The sequence below is a fragment of the Oxyura jamaicensis genome, chromosome 18 (assembly GCF_011077185.1).
Source record: "Oxyura jamaicensis isolate SHBP4307 breed ruddy duck chromosome 18, BPBGC_Ojam_1.0, whole genome shotgun sequence".
NCBI classification, from domain to species: domain Eukaryota; kingdom Metazoa; phylum Chordata; class Aves; order Anseriformes; family Anatidae; genus Oxyura; species Oxyura jamaicensis.
The window spans coordinates 1363307-1378287 of record NC_048910.1 but is presented as its reverse complement, the minus strand read 5'-3'; the positions used below and the strand labels follow the sequence as shown (position 1 = coordinate 1378287).

Genomic DNA, 14981 nt, shown 5'->3' with positions numbered 1-14981 from the left:
AAGAAAAAGAAAAAGAAAAAGAAAAAGAAAAAGAAAAAGAAAAAGAACTCACTCTTAATCAATAGACCAGTGATTTCCTTCTGTCTACTCATCATTTCTGGCCTTTAGAAATCCACTCAGGACACCTTTTTAAATTTTAAGCACATCCATGAGGGAGAAACTTGTTTGATTGCAGGTTTTTTTTGGCTAAAATTAAAAATGTCAGTTATCACATGAGCATCAATAAAATAATAAGGGGTAGCACTATGAATGCCTCATTATCCCTGTGAACTTTCTGGTGCAACAAGGATGAGATGAAACAGACTAGCAGGTTTCAGGTCTTGGAGACATTTTGGTTAGAGCAGACAAACATAACCAGACGTCAGCAGTTCCACCACCACCCATGGGCTGAAGTACCTGGAGCCTTGAATCTCAGAAGCCTGGAGCTGTGCTTGTTTCACTGCTCCTCCGTGCAGCAGACAAGTTGTCACAGAGCTTCCTCCTTGGCACAAAGGCACTCATGTGACACAACGCACCCGACCCGTCCTCAAACTCTGCTCTCCATCGCTGGTCCAGTACTGCTCAGCTGGCACTACCTTTCAGAGACAGCAGCCTGTTAAATGTCTGCCTGGTGCCTGCTTAAGCCAGCTAGCATGGAGTTTGTGGTTTTGATTCCTCTGAGATGGAGATGTGAAGTTTGTGTGCACCTGAAAATGTTTCTGGAATAGCTGTGCCAACATCTATGTGCGTCTCTCAGCAGAAAAGAAGGATACAGCCTGCATGAGCCTCAGAACACCTCTAAAATGAAATCAGGTCCCTGAATGGGCTAGCCACTGCTAGCAAAAGGCTATGGAGACTTCTACACTGCTTACAGAGATGGAAAATGGAAGGAAATGATATTTTTTACACTTCTAATTGGCTTTTTTTTTTTTTTTTTTTTTTGGAGTGCAGATCATGCTGCATTTTTTACCTAAATTAGCAAGGAACAACTTTTAATCAGCTGATTCTGCCACCTCACTAGCAGAATCAAACTGCTGCAAACATCACTTAAACTCTTAAACTGGTTTAGCTCCGGCTGGCAATTACCACAGCCAGGTGTGAGCATCCAAGCACACCTCCATTTGGGATGTTCTCTGCTTTAATTACATCTATTTAGAGTCACTTGGGCAAATCCAGCAGCAGTTCTCTCTTCCAGAGCAGAGGCCAAGTGCCAGAGTGCTAATTACTCAGCTCCTATTCTGCAACCAGCCTTACACATCATTATCAAGTCCATGCACATTGTGTGCAAGTCTATCTATGGCAACATGATAGATAACAAATGTCTGAAATTCCTGTGGCCATATCAAAATTCCCCAGTCCTTCTCAGGCTTCCTATGAAGTGATTTTGAAGGCACAAGGCATTTGATTCCAGGGAGGCTGCTGTCTGACATTTGCAACAAGATTCCTCCAAGAAGTTTTTGTTTGCAAAAAGCGACTCATTTCTACAATATATACTCTGGTGAGCAAAGCTCATTCATGGCAAGGATGCCAACAGAGGAGCGCTCTGGGTATTCCTCATACCCTGGAAATGAATAGGCTGTAAAGAAGAGCTTGACTGAAATGATGGTGCTAACAGGGCATGCACTTTGGCACACACATTCTCAGCTTGTATTTTTGGATGCTGAGATAAGACCAACCATTCTCTTCATGGATCTTCTAGGGTATTTGGACTATTTGCAGAAACATGACTAATGGCAATGAGGGGGCATCAAAGAGAGCACTGAGCATGTGGGATAGGAAAGGAGAAGACCAGTGCATAAGAGCATCCAGCACAGGCTGCTTAAAGCACACTGAGTTCCTCCTGAAGAGCTCAAGGCACCAATTTGGCACTGTTCTCTTGTGAGCTAACTTCTGGGGTGTTGTCAACACTCAATCTTGTATAACAAGGCATTGGCATTTCCTCAGATAACTCTGCCTCATGGGACAGCCAGCCAATTCCTCATCCAATGTGATGTCTAAAACCTATAGATCTATGTCTGTGTCAGAGTAAACAACCAATTTCCTCACCAGATTTCTATTTAACTGCTAGGTATGTTGAATTTCTACATAGACTGTAAGCATTTGAGGACACAGGGTCTGGACCCACCATCCCGTCAGAGCCATGTCTCAGGACAAGGTGCTGTCCCATGAGAGGATCATCTACTTCATACACCCCAAGGTTGCCTAGACTGTCCTGCAGCAGAGCTTTGCAATTTGTATCACTTGAGCATCCTCAGAAACACCACAAGTAATTTTTTCTTCCTCCTCCATCTGATACTTTCCCATCTTACATCACCTACATCAGTGGAATGAAATACTGAAGCTGAGAAAAGGGGTTCTTTTTTACTATCTTTATGATATATCTTTATTGTATTTATCTTATAGGCAAAAGACTTTGCAAAGGAATTTTATGACAGGTCCCAGGAGCTGTGTGTGGCCTATAGGAGATGATTTGCCCATTAACACTTAGCTCGAGAATGATAAGGAAAGAGCATATTGGATCATGTGTGTTCTCAACTCTGTAGTCCCTGTGCTAAGCAGCTCCCATTAGGTCACTTTGCAAGAGACCATGCTCTCTCTGTAAGGTGGAGAATTTCACTTTACATTTGTGTGCGGAAGCCCCTTCCTGCACGCCAGCTGGGGATTTGTTTTCTTCTCTAAGAAGAGGAAGGCTGCCTGCCATGTCTGGCATGAGTCTCACTCTGGGTTTTCCTGAAGTCACTGATGAGACAGAAAGGATGGGAGATGGACACATCAAGGAAATATCTCAGAAAAAGAAATGGAGTAGAAAGGCCCATACAGATTCTGAGCACAGGGCATTAAACACACCTCCATCCCCCAGCCCATGGAGGCCAGTGTGGGGCTTTTTCACTTAATGACAGCGTACTTCTGGTAAGGGACTGGTGCTCTGTGCTTTACACCACTGCAGTCACAGGCACATCATAGCAGTCCACAAGCTACACTGGCTTTGAAGCCCAGTGACTGTTGATTAATCTTATATGTCTTATATGCTTATGGCATATGAACATCAATTAGTTTTACCAGAAAGTTGGGTTGTTGCTTTTTTTTTGCTTCATCTTCAAATTGTAAGTTGCTTGAGTCAGGTCATTCCATCTGCTCTGGGATTAAAGTGGTATGTTGGGATGTATTTGCAACAGATGACATCCTTGTATGTTTGAAATCCAAAAAAAAAAAAAAAAAAAAAAAAATGATGCTCTGTGTCTGTGTGCTGAGTTCCTGAGCAACAAAGAGATAGTTCAAGACAGCAAAGAAGCAAAACGAGCAAGAAACTTTCCATGGGATAAATTCTACAATATCAAACAAAATATCTGGAAAAACTGGAAAATAAACCTCAGACAGATGATTCAATCTCTCAGAGAGAGCCCACCACAGCTACTTTTTTTTTTTTTTTTTTTTTTTAATTAAAAACAGACATTTAAAATGCGATGACATCACTTAGGGATGCCACAGCACATCTACATCTGAGGCCAGAAACAAGGCATGGGGTTCCCCAAATGGGGAACTTGGCTGCCCCAGCTCACCTTCCCTATGCTTCCTTTGTATTGAAAACATACTGTTGGATAACTTTGCCATGACTTGCTGTTTGTGTAAATCATATGGTACCATGGTCTGTACTAAGCAGCGCATGGAGTCTGTTGTGTCATGGTGCGGGAAGGTGTGATGCATCACACAGGGAATTGCATCTGTCTCCATGCAATTGGAGCTGTCTCTGTCTGCCATAAGCCCACGGCCACACAACCCATGCAGGGCTGGTGCCTCTCCGACAGGCAGCACCCTGAAGTAGATGTCCATGCCCAGGTCCAGCTGCTGGAGACAGTCCTTAGGTGTCATTAGGAGGCTTCTCCATGGCTGTGTGCTTCACTGTGGGACATGGTCTGACATTTCTAACTGTTCCCTTTCTTTTCCCACAGCTGACAAAGAGGCTGATGAGTATTACATGAGGAGGAGACACCTGCCCGACCTGGCAGCCCGGGGCACACTCCCTATCAATGTCATCAAAATGTCTCAGCAGACCAACCACAGGGAAAGGCCCCGCCGTCCCATCAGGGCCATGTCCCAGGACAGGGTGCTGTCCCCTGAGAGGATCATGCCTGAGGAGTTTAGCATGTCCTATGAACGGATCCTCTCAGACGAACAGCTTCTGTCCGCGGAGCGCCTCCACTCCCAAGACCCCCTGCTCTCCCCGGAGCGGTCGGGATACCCCGAGCAGTCGATGTCGCGGGCATTGTCACACACAGACGTCTTTGTTTCCACACCCGTCTTGGATCGCTACAGGATGACAAAAATGCACTCCCATCCCAGTGCCTCAAATAACTTGTACAATACCTTAGGTATGAACCCAACTTCCGCCAAGCGCCAAGCATTTGCCTCCCGACGGCACAACACGGTAGAACAACTGCATTATATTCCAGGACACCACCATCACTACCGCACAGCAAGCAAAACAGAGGTGACTGTTTGATATCATGACCTCGAGCATTGTAGATATTCAGTAAGGACCGGGGTGGCCACCGCACCCCATACTGCAGTGGCCTTATAGGCCAAGATAACCTCTAATAAATCAGTGTCTGAAAAGACTTCTCTGACAGTCCCACCCACGTTGTTGTTTTTAAAGCCACCCCTACATTGCTGACATAAGGAGAACCCAACCAAACTGAAGTTAGTGAGGGATAATGGAGGAAGTTTCCTGACATGCATCAGTTTCTGTCAAAGAAAGCCATAGTAGTAGATGGCTCCTTCCAAGGGCTCACCTGCATTATCTGATTATTTTTATCAATTTAGGACTTTTCAATTGCTACAAGCAGAACCAGTCTCATGCAGCCTGTGACAGGGAAGAGAAAATGCAGCACCCCATCCTGGCAGGAAGGGGCCCTGTTCTCATCCCTCATGCCAGCCATCATGGTTGACCTTTCAGTAGCAAGTAGGTAAGCTTCTGGCTGCTGGGGAACACCTCCAGACAGCTTGGTATCAGCTAGCACCCATCCATCTGGTCTTCCTCACCCTTGGAGCAAATTCAAGGGAAGACTTTGCTAGGGGACTGGAAGATCTAGGGGCGAGAATAGCCTGGCTGAGAAATAACAATTTAGTTTATATTAAATATACTCATAAGATAAAAATATACTAGTGCCTACAAATCGCCTGCTCTCTCAGTGTAGGAAGTAGTGGGGTTGATGTGTTCAATAAGCACAAATATACTGAAATGCTTGTTAGACCCTTTCTCCACTCATTCTAGTATCTCGGTGTCTCCAACGTGTAAATAGGAAGGGGGAACAGGCTCTCTCTTCCTTCAGCTTCTTGCCACTGCTGAGCCTACAGCACCAGAATTTGTTCAGCTTCACAGTGCTGGCCTGTACTGGGGAAAGCCCTGACTCCATGAAAACCCCTGCCAGGAAAGGCTGTTACAGTTTTCAGTGAGCCTGGATTTCTCCACAGGAGTTTCTTTTCCTGACAGTATTTTCCACCGGCACAGTTCCCCTGTTTCTAGACATATTTCCTCCTCGACAACCTAGAACTCTGTATGTAGCAAATCTTTCTATCCATTAGCAGAAACACAAAGCTGAGGGTGTCTGCCTACCGAAAAGCAGGCCGGTAGTTTTCTGTGATTGTCTTACTAGGTAATGGCCCAGGAAAGAAACCTTCCAAATTCCAATTCCACTGAGTCCCAGTCCTAGCCATGCAGACAGTTACATTTCATGCATATAAATTATATATCCAGCATAATTATAATAAATGGGCATGTTGTATATCTGATATAATGGTAATTAGATACTGTATATTTGTAAAATCTTTAAAAAATAGACTCATGCGTCCAAAATTTGTGAGGGTTTTATCTCTGGCTTTCTAGACAGCTTGAGATCTGGTTTATTTATCTATTTATTTATTTATCTATTTATTTATTTATTTACTTTCTTCTTATTTTTTGTTCTTATCAAATTCTGTGGAACCAACTCACACTAGAACGCACTTCTTTGGCCACGAAAAGATTTCAGAGGTTCTGGAGGCCCCCCAGACCCAGTGCAGTAACTACAGTACTGCCAGACACTATCCAGCACTCTCTGTCCTTGGTGTGAACTCAAAGCACCATCACATGCACCACACACACACATGCACCCAACCCAAATGACAGGCATGCTCCCTCCTCGGGGTGAAAAGATGACTGAATTTAGATTGCAAACATGTTCCCATATGGTACTTTTCACAACCTACTTACCCACATTGAGGCTTCTCCTACCTGACTCTTTACTAAACTCCATTTAAATTATCTCTGTTCTCCTCCCGTCAAATACCTCCCACCTCCAGGCCTTAATGCTGTTCCCAGCTCAATGCTACATACAAGGATTGTGTGTTGTTGTGAATTTGACTCTCACATGGCAGCTGATGATGCAGTACCTGGATCTCCTGGTGCAGCATAGGCAGGACGAGCATGCTGTCTTTTCCAGGTGGAATTTAGAGAGGCCACAGAGGGGGAGCCAAGCTGACTTTCACTGTGCTGCAGTTTTTCAAAAGGTATCCAAGGCCCTTCTCTTTCCCACACCATCCTGGGGTTGCTGCTCCTAGCTTATGGACTTTCTTCTGCCCCACCTGATGGAGACTGTGTTCAGAATAGAATCCATCTGAGAGTACAGGGGCTTTGTTTGACGGAAACTGAGATGGGAAGGAACAAATAAGTGTCTCCGTGGTCCCGATGGTCAATAACCTGCAGCCTTGGGCAAAACTGTTCTGGGCAACAGACAAAGTTGTCTATGGATCAGGGTAGAATTTCAATAGCATGGGAGGAACAAAAGAGAAAAGGCTCAAACCTCATCTCCTGACCTTTCCTTTGATGGACACTCCTCTCCCCAACTTCCTTCAAGCTCCTCAGCTCAGTCGCTGGGTATTTCTTCACAGAATGCAAATCCCTGTGAAAACATTGCCCTTGGTGACTTTCCTGCAGCATGAAATTCATGACTGATTTGAAGAGAAGAGAAATGCACACAGCTGATGGGGAGGCAGTCCCTACTGAGATTCTGGGGCCTTTCCAGTCATTTTTGGACCAGACAAAGCCAGGGTCTTCTCTGCAACCAGGGAAATGTGAACACTGTGGGAGAGGAGAGTCCAATCTAAACTCTCCAGGAGCTGAGGTGGCAGGGCCAGAGGAGCAGAGTGACCATGTGAGGCCATGGGTAGGTGTATGCTCCTCTCTTTCCACTTCCATAGCTGTATGTCTCAAGCTCTAGTCCTTGTCTAAATGTTCAGTTTGTGAGCTAAAAATCTGCTGGACCAGATGCAAATATGGAAAGTTTTCACTCAAGTAGCCCATGCAGATGCCATGCTGTGCTACAGGCCATTTGACCTCAGAGCCTTCTCTTATTCTGACTAACGTCACAAGCTCTCTGATAACTTGTCTTATTGGGCAATAATCCTCCAAAGAAATCTTGGCCCTGTTTCCTCACCTCTTCCACCCACACAACAGTTTCAAGCAGATGTGTCCCATGAGAACCATAAAAAAGCATTTCTAGGCCAAATCTCTTCAGGGACTCTGCCACCACCACGCAAAATTTTCAGCAATTTCTTTGAGAAGGCACCATGGCCTGGATGGCCACAATTTGTTTCTGGGCACTGTGTGTTCCCATGGCTTGACTTGTGTGCTGGAATGTATTGCTATCTAGAGCTGTAGCATTTCAGCACACAGAGGTGTTCTTACATCATTTTTTTCTGAGAGTTTGTTGCTGAAAGGACCCTTAGGCCAGGACTGGAAGTCAAGGTCCACAGTCTGGTCCCTAGCACTTTTGTTTTCTGTGGTCAACACATGATGATAATAGCAACACTTCCCTATTCTGCAGAGACATGAGGGTTCATTCCATAATGTCTATGAAGTGCTTTGAGACCCTCTCACAACAGACACTGTAGAAGAGCAAAGTGTTTTTATTATTGTTTGTCACCATTGTCTTGCCACATCATGTCTGATGTGTTGCAATCCAGTGTCTACCTAGAAAGAGAGTGCTGGGTAAGGGGATGCAGCTCCCCAGACTTCCCACTGCTTTCCTTCTGGTCATGGTCCCACTGGCAGGCAACAGCTCTTATGGATGCTGTTACCCACACCGTGACTTTTCTGCTTTCATCTCCTCTTGTCTGAGTCACCATCTCATTCTGCACTCAGGAGGAAAGCAGGAAGCAGTCACATTCCTCTGTACAGTAAAATATAATCTGCCTTGATTAACCTAATACATGATGAATTGATCTGTCTTTTTCTCCAACTCACAGGTGGAAACACACATCTGTGGAGCATCCAGTTCCCAGAGTGCATGTGCAGGGACTGGGGGAGGGTGATGTAGAAAAGTTTATATTATTTCCTACAAACTGATAATTATTTGCATTCCCCAAGCAGCAACACCTAATAGTGAGCTGCACTGGGTTTTATACAATTATCTCATTAATACAGATACACGTATGTATATGTGTATAGATATAAATATGCATATATATACATATACATACTGTAAAACGCAGTCATTAGATTCCAAATGACCCTGTACCAATTTAAGCTTCCAAAACTTATTGACTCACTCTTTTAAAAGTGGAGAACTATTTTTAATGAACCATGCAGATCACCACACAGAACAGAAGTTTTGTCACAAAAGACTTCTGATGACAGTGAATTGTGTTTTAAGGAAAAATGAAATATTTTTCAATGTTTTAATGTTCCTTTTATAAGTGATGCTTGGGGATTGGGGGGGGGGGGGGGGGGGGGGGGAAAAATTACTTGGAAATAAGCCCTCCTTTCCTGGCCTAGATTTAATTTCTGCTTACAGTTTTGCTAACCTGGCCAGCTGCAAAGTTAATCCCATGCATCTGGGCTTCCTGCATGTGTATTTCTGTTCTTGTGTCTATCAGAAGCTTTCCCACCAGAAGTCTGCAAGAGCCTGGCATCAAGTTTTTGTAAGAGATGGGTAGTTCCTGGTAGCGGGGAAGATTTCTTCTTCTTCTTCCACAACAAACAAAACCATCATGAAACAGGGTAACTTTAATTGTATTTGAAGTAAGTGTTCTAATTTGTGATCAATTTGCCATCTGCAGTTCATGTGATGGAGAAGTAGCTTGTCTTAGGTTTGTTTCAAATTTAGTGTTTGGTCCAGAAGGAGGGACTCTGCTGAAATATATTTAACACATAGATTTCATGATCAGGTGTATTTCAGTTGAGTAAAAGTTAGTAAGGGGAAATACGTGAGAAGGGGGCTTAAATATTTTCATAAAATGTGTTGTTAGCAATAAGCCTGTGCTGCGGTTGTTTCTTAGAGAACAGCCGCTTCCCTGTTGTGTGTCCATAAGTGGAGGGTGGAAGGTGTTGTTCCCAGCCTCTCTTAGCTGGTTCAAGGCTGCAAGAAGGTGCCCTGACCAAGCCCAAATCCCAGCTGGGAAAACCAACATACACTTCACCTGCTGGGAGCAAGGGGAGAGTCAGACCCATGCTGTGAACATGTGGGAATAAATCTGCAAGCGAAATCTCAGCAGCAAGCGAGGCGACTTCCCGCGTCTCCACCACGACCCGTGACGTACAGGAGGTCTCCGCCAGGAGACGCATGTCGCCCCATCCCCACCCTCTGCCCATGTGCTTTGTATCCACTCCCAGCCTTCTGTCTGTAAACCTGCTAGACATTTTTGTAGCAAGAATTTCTTGGCTCTGAGAAAGACACTTCTTACTGTAATATTTTTAGTTTGGGGGACAATATTTCCTAAGAGGGGTTAAGTGGATATTTTTGTGCTTTAGCCCAGTTTATGGATTCCATGTTTATTATACAGTAGTACTGAAGAGGAAGTACATTTGTATCTGTAACTTTGCACAGACTCTTGGTTAACCATTAAACAAGCTTCAAGATGAGCAGTATTTGACTGTTTTTCTCCGTATTATTCTTGTTGTTATACTTACCTGTAAAAGCACATTCTGTATGTACTGTAAACAAAAATATTATCAGTTTAGTACAATTTAGAGTCTTAAGGATTTTTCCACTTTTGTCAGTAACAAATATTTATGGATTCAAAAATAAAGGCAATTTCAACATATGAAATGTTTCCTTTTTGATATCTATTGGGGAAAAATAAAAGGCCATTTTCTTGGCAGCCTTCCCAAACTTTGTAACCAGCGTTTGAAAGGTAGATATCTTTATTTCTGTGTGTACTTAAATAGCATCTATTAAAACAAAAGCTACAAGGTCTGGAAGAGTCATTATTTTTATGTATTTATTTATTGCATTTCATCATTATGCCAGGAAATAGCAGAGTGAAGAAGCAAGACATTATTACATGTTGTAAAATTTTGTTGCTCAAGCCTATAAGATTTTATTTTAAAATTGGCCTCCTTTAATTTTACATTGGCAAGCCGTGATTCACTATCCATCTAAAAGGCTGTACTGCAAAGTCAGTGAAGTGTCCCATAGCACCAGAGGCTTCAAAGAGGGCTTTGCTTTTACTCTTGGCAGCTTGGCACACGTGGGAGTTTCTCCATCATTCATCCAGGGTGTGAGCAGTGCCAATGAAGCCAAACATCCCTCATCATGGGGGAGTAACAACAACTACCCAATGGTGGGGGGGCAACTGCACTTTCACCTCTGCCAGCACTGAGTTTGGGGTTTCTGGGAAACATGGCAGTGCTCTTGCCCCCCCCCCTTTTTTTTTTTTTTAAGGAAATGTCAGATTTTGTGTTTTAATTTTAATATACATTTGCCTTGAGCATAATGCAAATTTGCTTATATATTAAAAAAATAAAAAAAAAAAAAAAAAAAAGGTATCTGGTAATTGGGAAGGATTGCTGGAAATGGAAATTGTTGAGGCACCAGAAGGCTTTCACAACACCCCACTGTGATGGGCTGAAGAAGAGTAGGTACCTCAGTGGGGCTTCCCTCCCAGCACAGAGCCCCGGCAGCCTGTCCCCATGCTGCCATGCTCTGGGAGAAGCTCTCCTCATCTGCTGGTACCATATTGCCCCTGTCCCTTCTCTGACACCTTGCAGCTTTTATGGGCCAAGGCATGAAACTCCAAAGGGTGCTGAGCCCCAGGGATCCTTCCCCACTACCTCTTCAGTATGGTGCAGAGGTTACCCCGTCACCACCCCTCACCTGCCAAGCTCCTCTTCAGGCTTTCCCCATAGCTTTCTGTTCCTTTGCTGCTCCACTTAAACAGATTAAACAAGGTTTGGGCTGTAACACACCACTGCCCTCAAGAAAAGAAAAGCATTTCCCAGGGCAGGTCTGGTGGGAAGATGGCGCCCCTTTCTGCCCCTCTGGCTGGAATTGTGCTGGGGTTCTCCTATCCAAAAGTAGAGCTCAAAGGCAGCAAAGCATAATCAGCACTTCCTAAGAATCACACAAACCCAGCAGAGTTAATTAAAAAGCATTTTAAAGGGAGAAGTTTCATTTTGCCTGGCGGTTCTATTCGTAATTACCCAATCCTTTGTAGTACTAATAAGTGGGGAGGGAGCAATGGGGAATTAGCTAATTTCTCCACTTCCCATAAAAGGTATTGAAGAGCACAGCAGGATTTATGGCATTGACAACCAATGATGACTGAGATGAAGCTGGAGCCAATTCTTGCCTCAAAGGACAATAAATCTTGCTGTTTCCAATTCCTGTAATAATTGATTTCAGTTCTATGGTGAGGACCTTAGGCTCTGATATCCAGCCCTCATTCAAGCTGTCTTTGCTTGCCCCACTAGGTGATCTCCATAGGATCCCTGTTGGTGGCCAGAGGGGCATCTCCAGAGGCATGGGCAACCTGGCAGCATCCCAAATGAGGTCTCTGCCAGACAGCTCCTGCCACACAGGGTCTGATTTCACATGTGCGACTGGAGGGTCTCTGATGGATGGCACGGAGAGTGCCTGACCTGCCCCAGTGAAGACCATCGCAGCCTGCCCTGTCCCGGGTCACTAGGCAAGGTCCTCCTGGGCAGTGCGGTGGGAGGCAGTGGTCCCTGCCCTCTGCAGGCACACACCCATGTACACAGCCAGAGTGTGGCACAATTCACTCCCACACTCTGTGGGTGAAGGTGTGGTGATGAAGACCCCACCTTGTCTCTCTGGAGATCAGTGCACAGAGGAGAGCTGGCAGGGCAGGGGCATGCTGAGCAGGTGTCCTCACTGAGGACAGAGGCTGTGGAGCACAGAAAGAGCAAGACCAGCCATGGGCAAAGAAACCATCAATCAAAAGGCCTTTCCTGGTAGGCCTTGTTGATGGGGAGGATGGCATGGTTGTGGAGTCACATGGGGAAAAACAGGGTTGGAGTTTGCCAACAGTCTCTTCTATGTGGTGGAGACGGCTTAGTCACAGGTCACTTCAACAGCAAGGCTGTGATGCCACCTCCTCGTGTGGCTGTTGGCACACAGCACAGCCAGGGCTGCAGGGAGTTAAAACACTCAACACCAAAGCAGCAACCTGTCCCTCTTGGGAGGGTAAGATCCAGAGCCAGAATGGACAGGGCTCTGTCCTCGACTTGAAGGAAAAAATACCAAAATGTTACTGGAAACCCACAAAGGTGGTGGAGTAGTCTGATGGAGGACAAGAGTCTGGGTAGGAGGAATGGCCAGCCCAATATGCATCTTCCCAGTAGCTATCCCACCACCCCTGGATACAGCACAACAGATGGGGATGTTTCCCAAAACCTAAGAATTAGCCCTGCTCTCAGTTGCCTTGTAAAGACATTGAAAACAGATGACGAATTAAAGGACTGCAGGATAATTAACACCTGTCAGCATGGGTCTGAGAAAATAGGTTTTGTCAAAGAAACTTGAAATCATTCTCTAATATTATTAAAATCTGGTCTGTCAAGGATGCAATACGCTTAGTTTTTCCTACAATATTGGATCATGTGCTACTTGACAATATGATTAAGATTTTATCAGTGCACATTATTGAGAAAGCTGTTGTTAAATGGGTGCAGCAGCAGGGATCTGGCAGATCTCAGATGGGGTTTCGGTGGGTTTTACCCTCTGAAGAGCTGTTGCAAGTGGCATTTGGCAGAGCTTAGCATAAGACCTGCCACTGTTCAACACTGAGCTAAGCAACCCAGAAATAAAGATAAAATCATTGCTGCTAAGAGTTGCAAGAGACACAGAGGGGTTTGGAAGCAAAGATCAACAAAAGAGGAAAGTCCTGATGCAAGGGTATTCTGAGTCCTTTGAACAAAAAGTGCCAGAATACAGTAAAAGAAATCAGCCCTCCAGGAACTGGAGCAGGGCTCCTGGGACGGATACAGATGTTTTAGTGGAGAAGCAGTCCAACTCAAAACCGAACAGGGGAAATGCTCTTCAGTGAGGTTTTTACAAAGATCAGCATTTTAGTTCATATCAAGAGGCTGAGAGGTGACTTGATCACTAAGTGAAAGCATTTTTAGGGAGTGAAAATTGTAAGATATTAAGGAACTCTTTAATCCAGCATCAGAAGAATTAGCTGGTGAGACCTGAAGCCAGACGGACTATCACTGGAACAAATTAACAAGGAAAGTGAAGTTTCTAAGTATGGATGATTTCAAAAACTGAGTTGTTTGTTTTCTGAAAAGCAAGTCTGCTTCAGCAACCCCAAGTTCCTTGGTTGGGTGCTGGGTATAGTTGTTGATTATAAGGCATTGAGATCAGGTGGGTGATGTTTCTTGATGTAATAAATGCTATGTGGCTGCTAAGACTTATTTCTTCAGTAACTCTTTGAACAAGATATCACCTTTCTCTTAGCTATTTTCATAGACAAAACCCACAATTTGGTGAGCACTTCTGTGAGCTGAAGTTCACTTTAAGCCTGGATGTGCTTTCTGCCCACGAAGGAGTGATCTGTTTCCACAGGGCATTTCCTCCCAGGCACTAGCACACTTACAGGCATTTAATAATGAATGGAGGTTTTCAAGAGCCTCCAGAAGCATTATCATTCTCTGCAGAGCAGAGAGAACATCAGAAGGAGAAACCTTCGGAAGTGACTCACTCCAGTCACACACTGAGTCAGGAGCAGCCTGGGAATATGCCCCGGTGCCCCATCTCCCTCCTTGTCAAAATGCCAGGTAGCAGTTCTTCCCTTCTGCCTCGAGCTTTGGGGAAACACTTTTTGTTTATTTTAATTTGAACTTCAGGCTGCTGACAGAGTTCTGCATCTGCCAAAAAAGCAGTGTTCTTCAGTTCAGTTCAGTTGCTGTGGAAGAGGGACATCCATCAGGGAACAGAGGACAGATCTGGATGATTTGCAGCATGTGTCCATTTCAATACCCGAGCATGGCCAGGATGTCCTTTTTGCTCACCTTCTTGGTGTCTCTCTTTGCTTGCCACAAGATTGCATCTGGGTAGAAATCATCTCAGGGATGACTAAATTGTCTTTCAGAACATTTAGTGCCAAACTGCTGCCTCAGAACTCGTTAGGAGACAGATCTGCTCAGAGATTTTGTAGGGTTTATATGTTGGACTGAGGTGCCTGCTGTGATCAAAACTGCTTGGCTGCAACAAAGCTCAGGAGCTACCTGAGCTTTTCAGACCAGGATTCATCTAACCCTGATGTAGTAACTGAAAGTTAGATGTCCTAGTGCAAGGTAAAAGAGTTGCCTAATACCAGCTGCCCTTTGGGCTGCCCAAAGAGGGATTACTTTGGATTGAATAATTTATTTTTACCTTATTTAAGAAGTGAGTGCCTGCTGCATTGCTCAGATTTCCACCAGTAAAGTTCCCCAGACAGCAGACTCTTGCTTTGTGCTTTACCCATGCCCCCCAGATCCCAAAGAATCCCCCAGCAAGGTGTGTTTTTTCTCCTACTCCTCATGCCACCTCTGTTCCATCAAACTGCCCTCAAACCACTGGGACTCAGGTTACCTAACCCTTACCAGTGACTTCACCCATCTTCTGTGTTAGTAGCAGCATTAAGAGACCAAAGGAGCCTGGGAGAAGAGCTGTTGTAGGGACAGCACTGACTTATTTGACCACCTTCAGTCTTTGCAACACCTGGCACCATCAGCAGTGATC

At 44.7% G+C, this 14981-nt stretch overlaps 1 protein-coding gene across 1 annotated transcript in view; it reads left to right on the top strand.

Moving 5' to 3' along the window:
* The window catches only part of SHISA6 (shisa family member 6), a gene marked incomplete at its 5' end in the record, with an annotated part of 239103 nt that extends 229044 nt beyond the window's left edge, over nucleotides 1-10059 (top strand). Inside the window, one exon of the mRNA XM_035342714.1 lies at nucleotides 3930-10059. Within this exon, the coding sequence (XP_035198605.1) occupies nucleotides 3930-4480 (551 nt within the window). The remainder of the gene's footprint in view (nucleotides 1-3929) is intronic.
* Between the last annotated feature and the right edge of the window lie 4922 nt (nucleotides 10060-14981).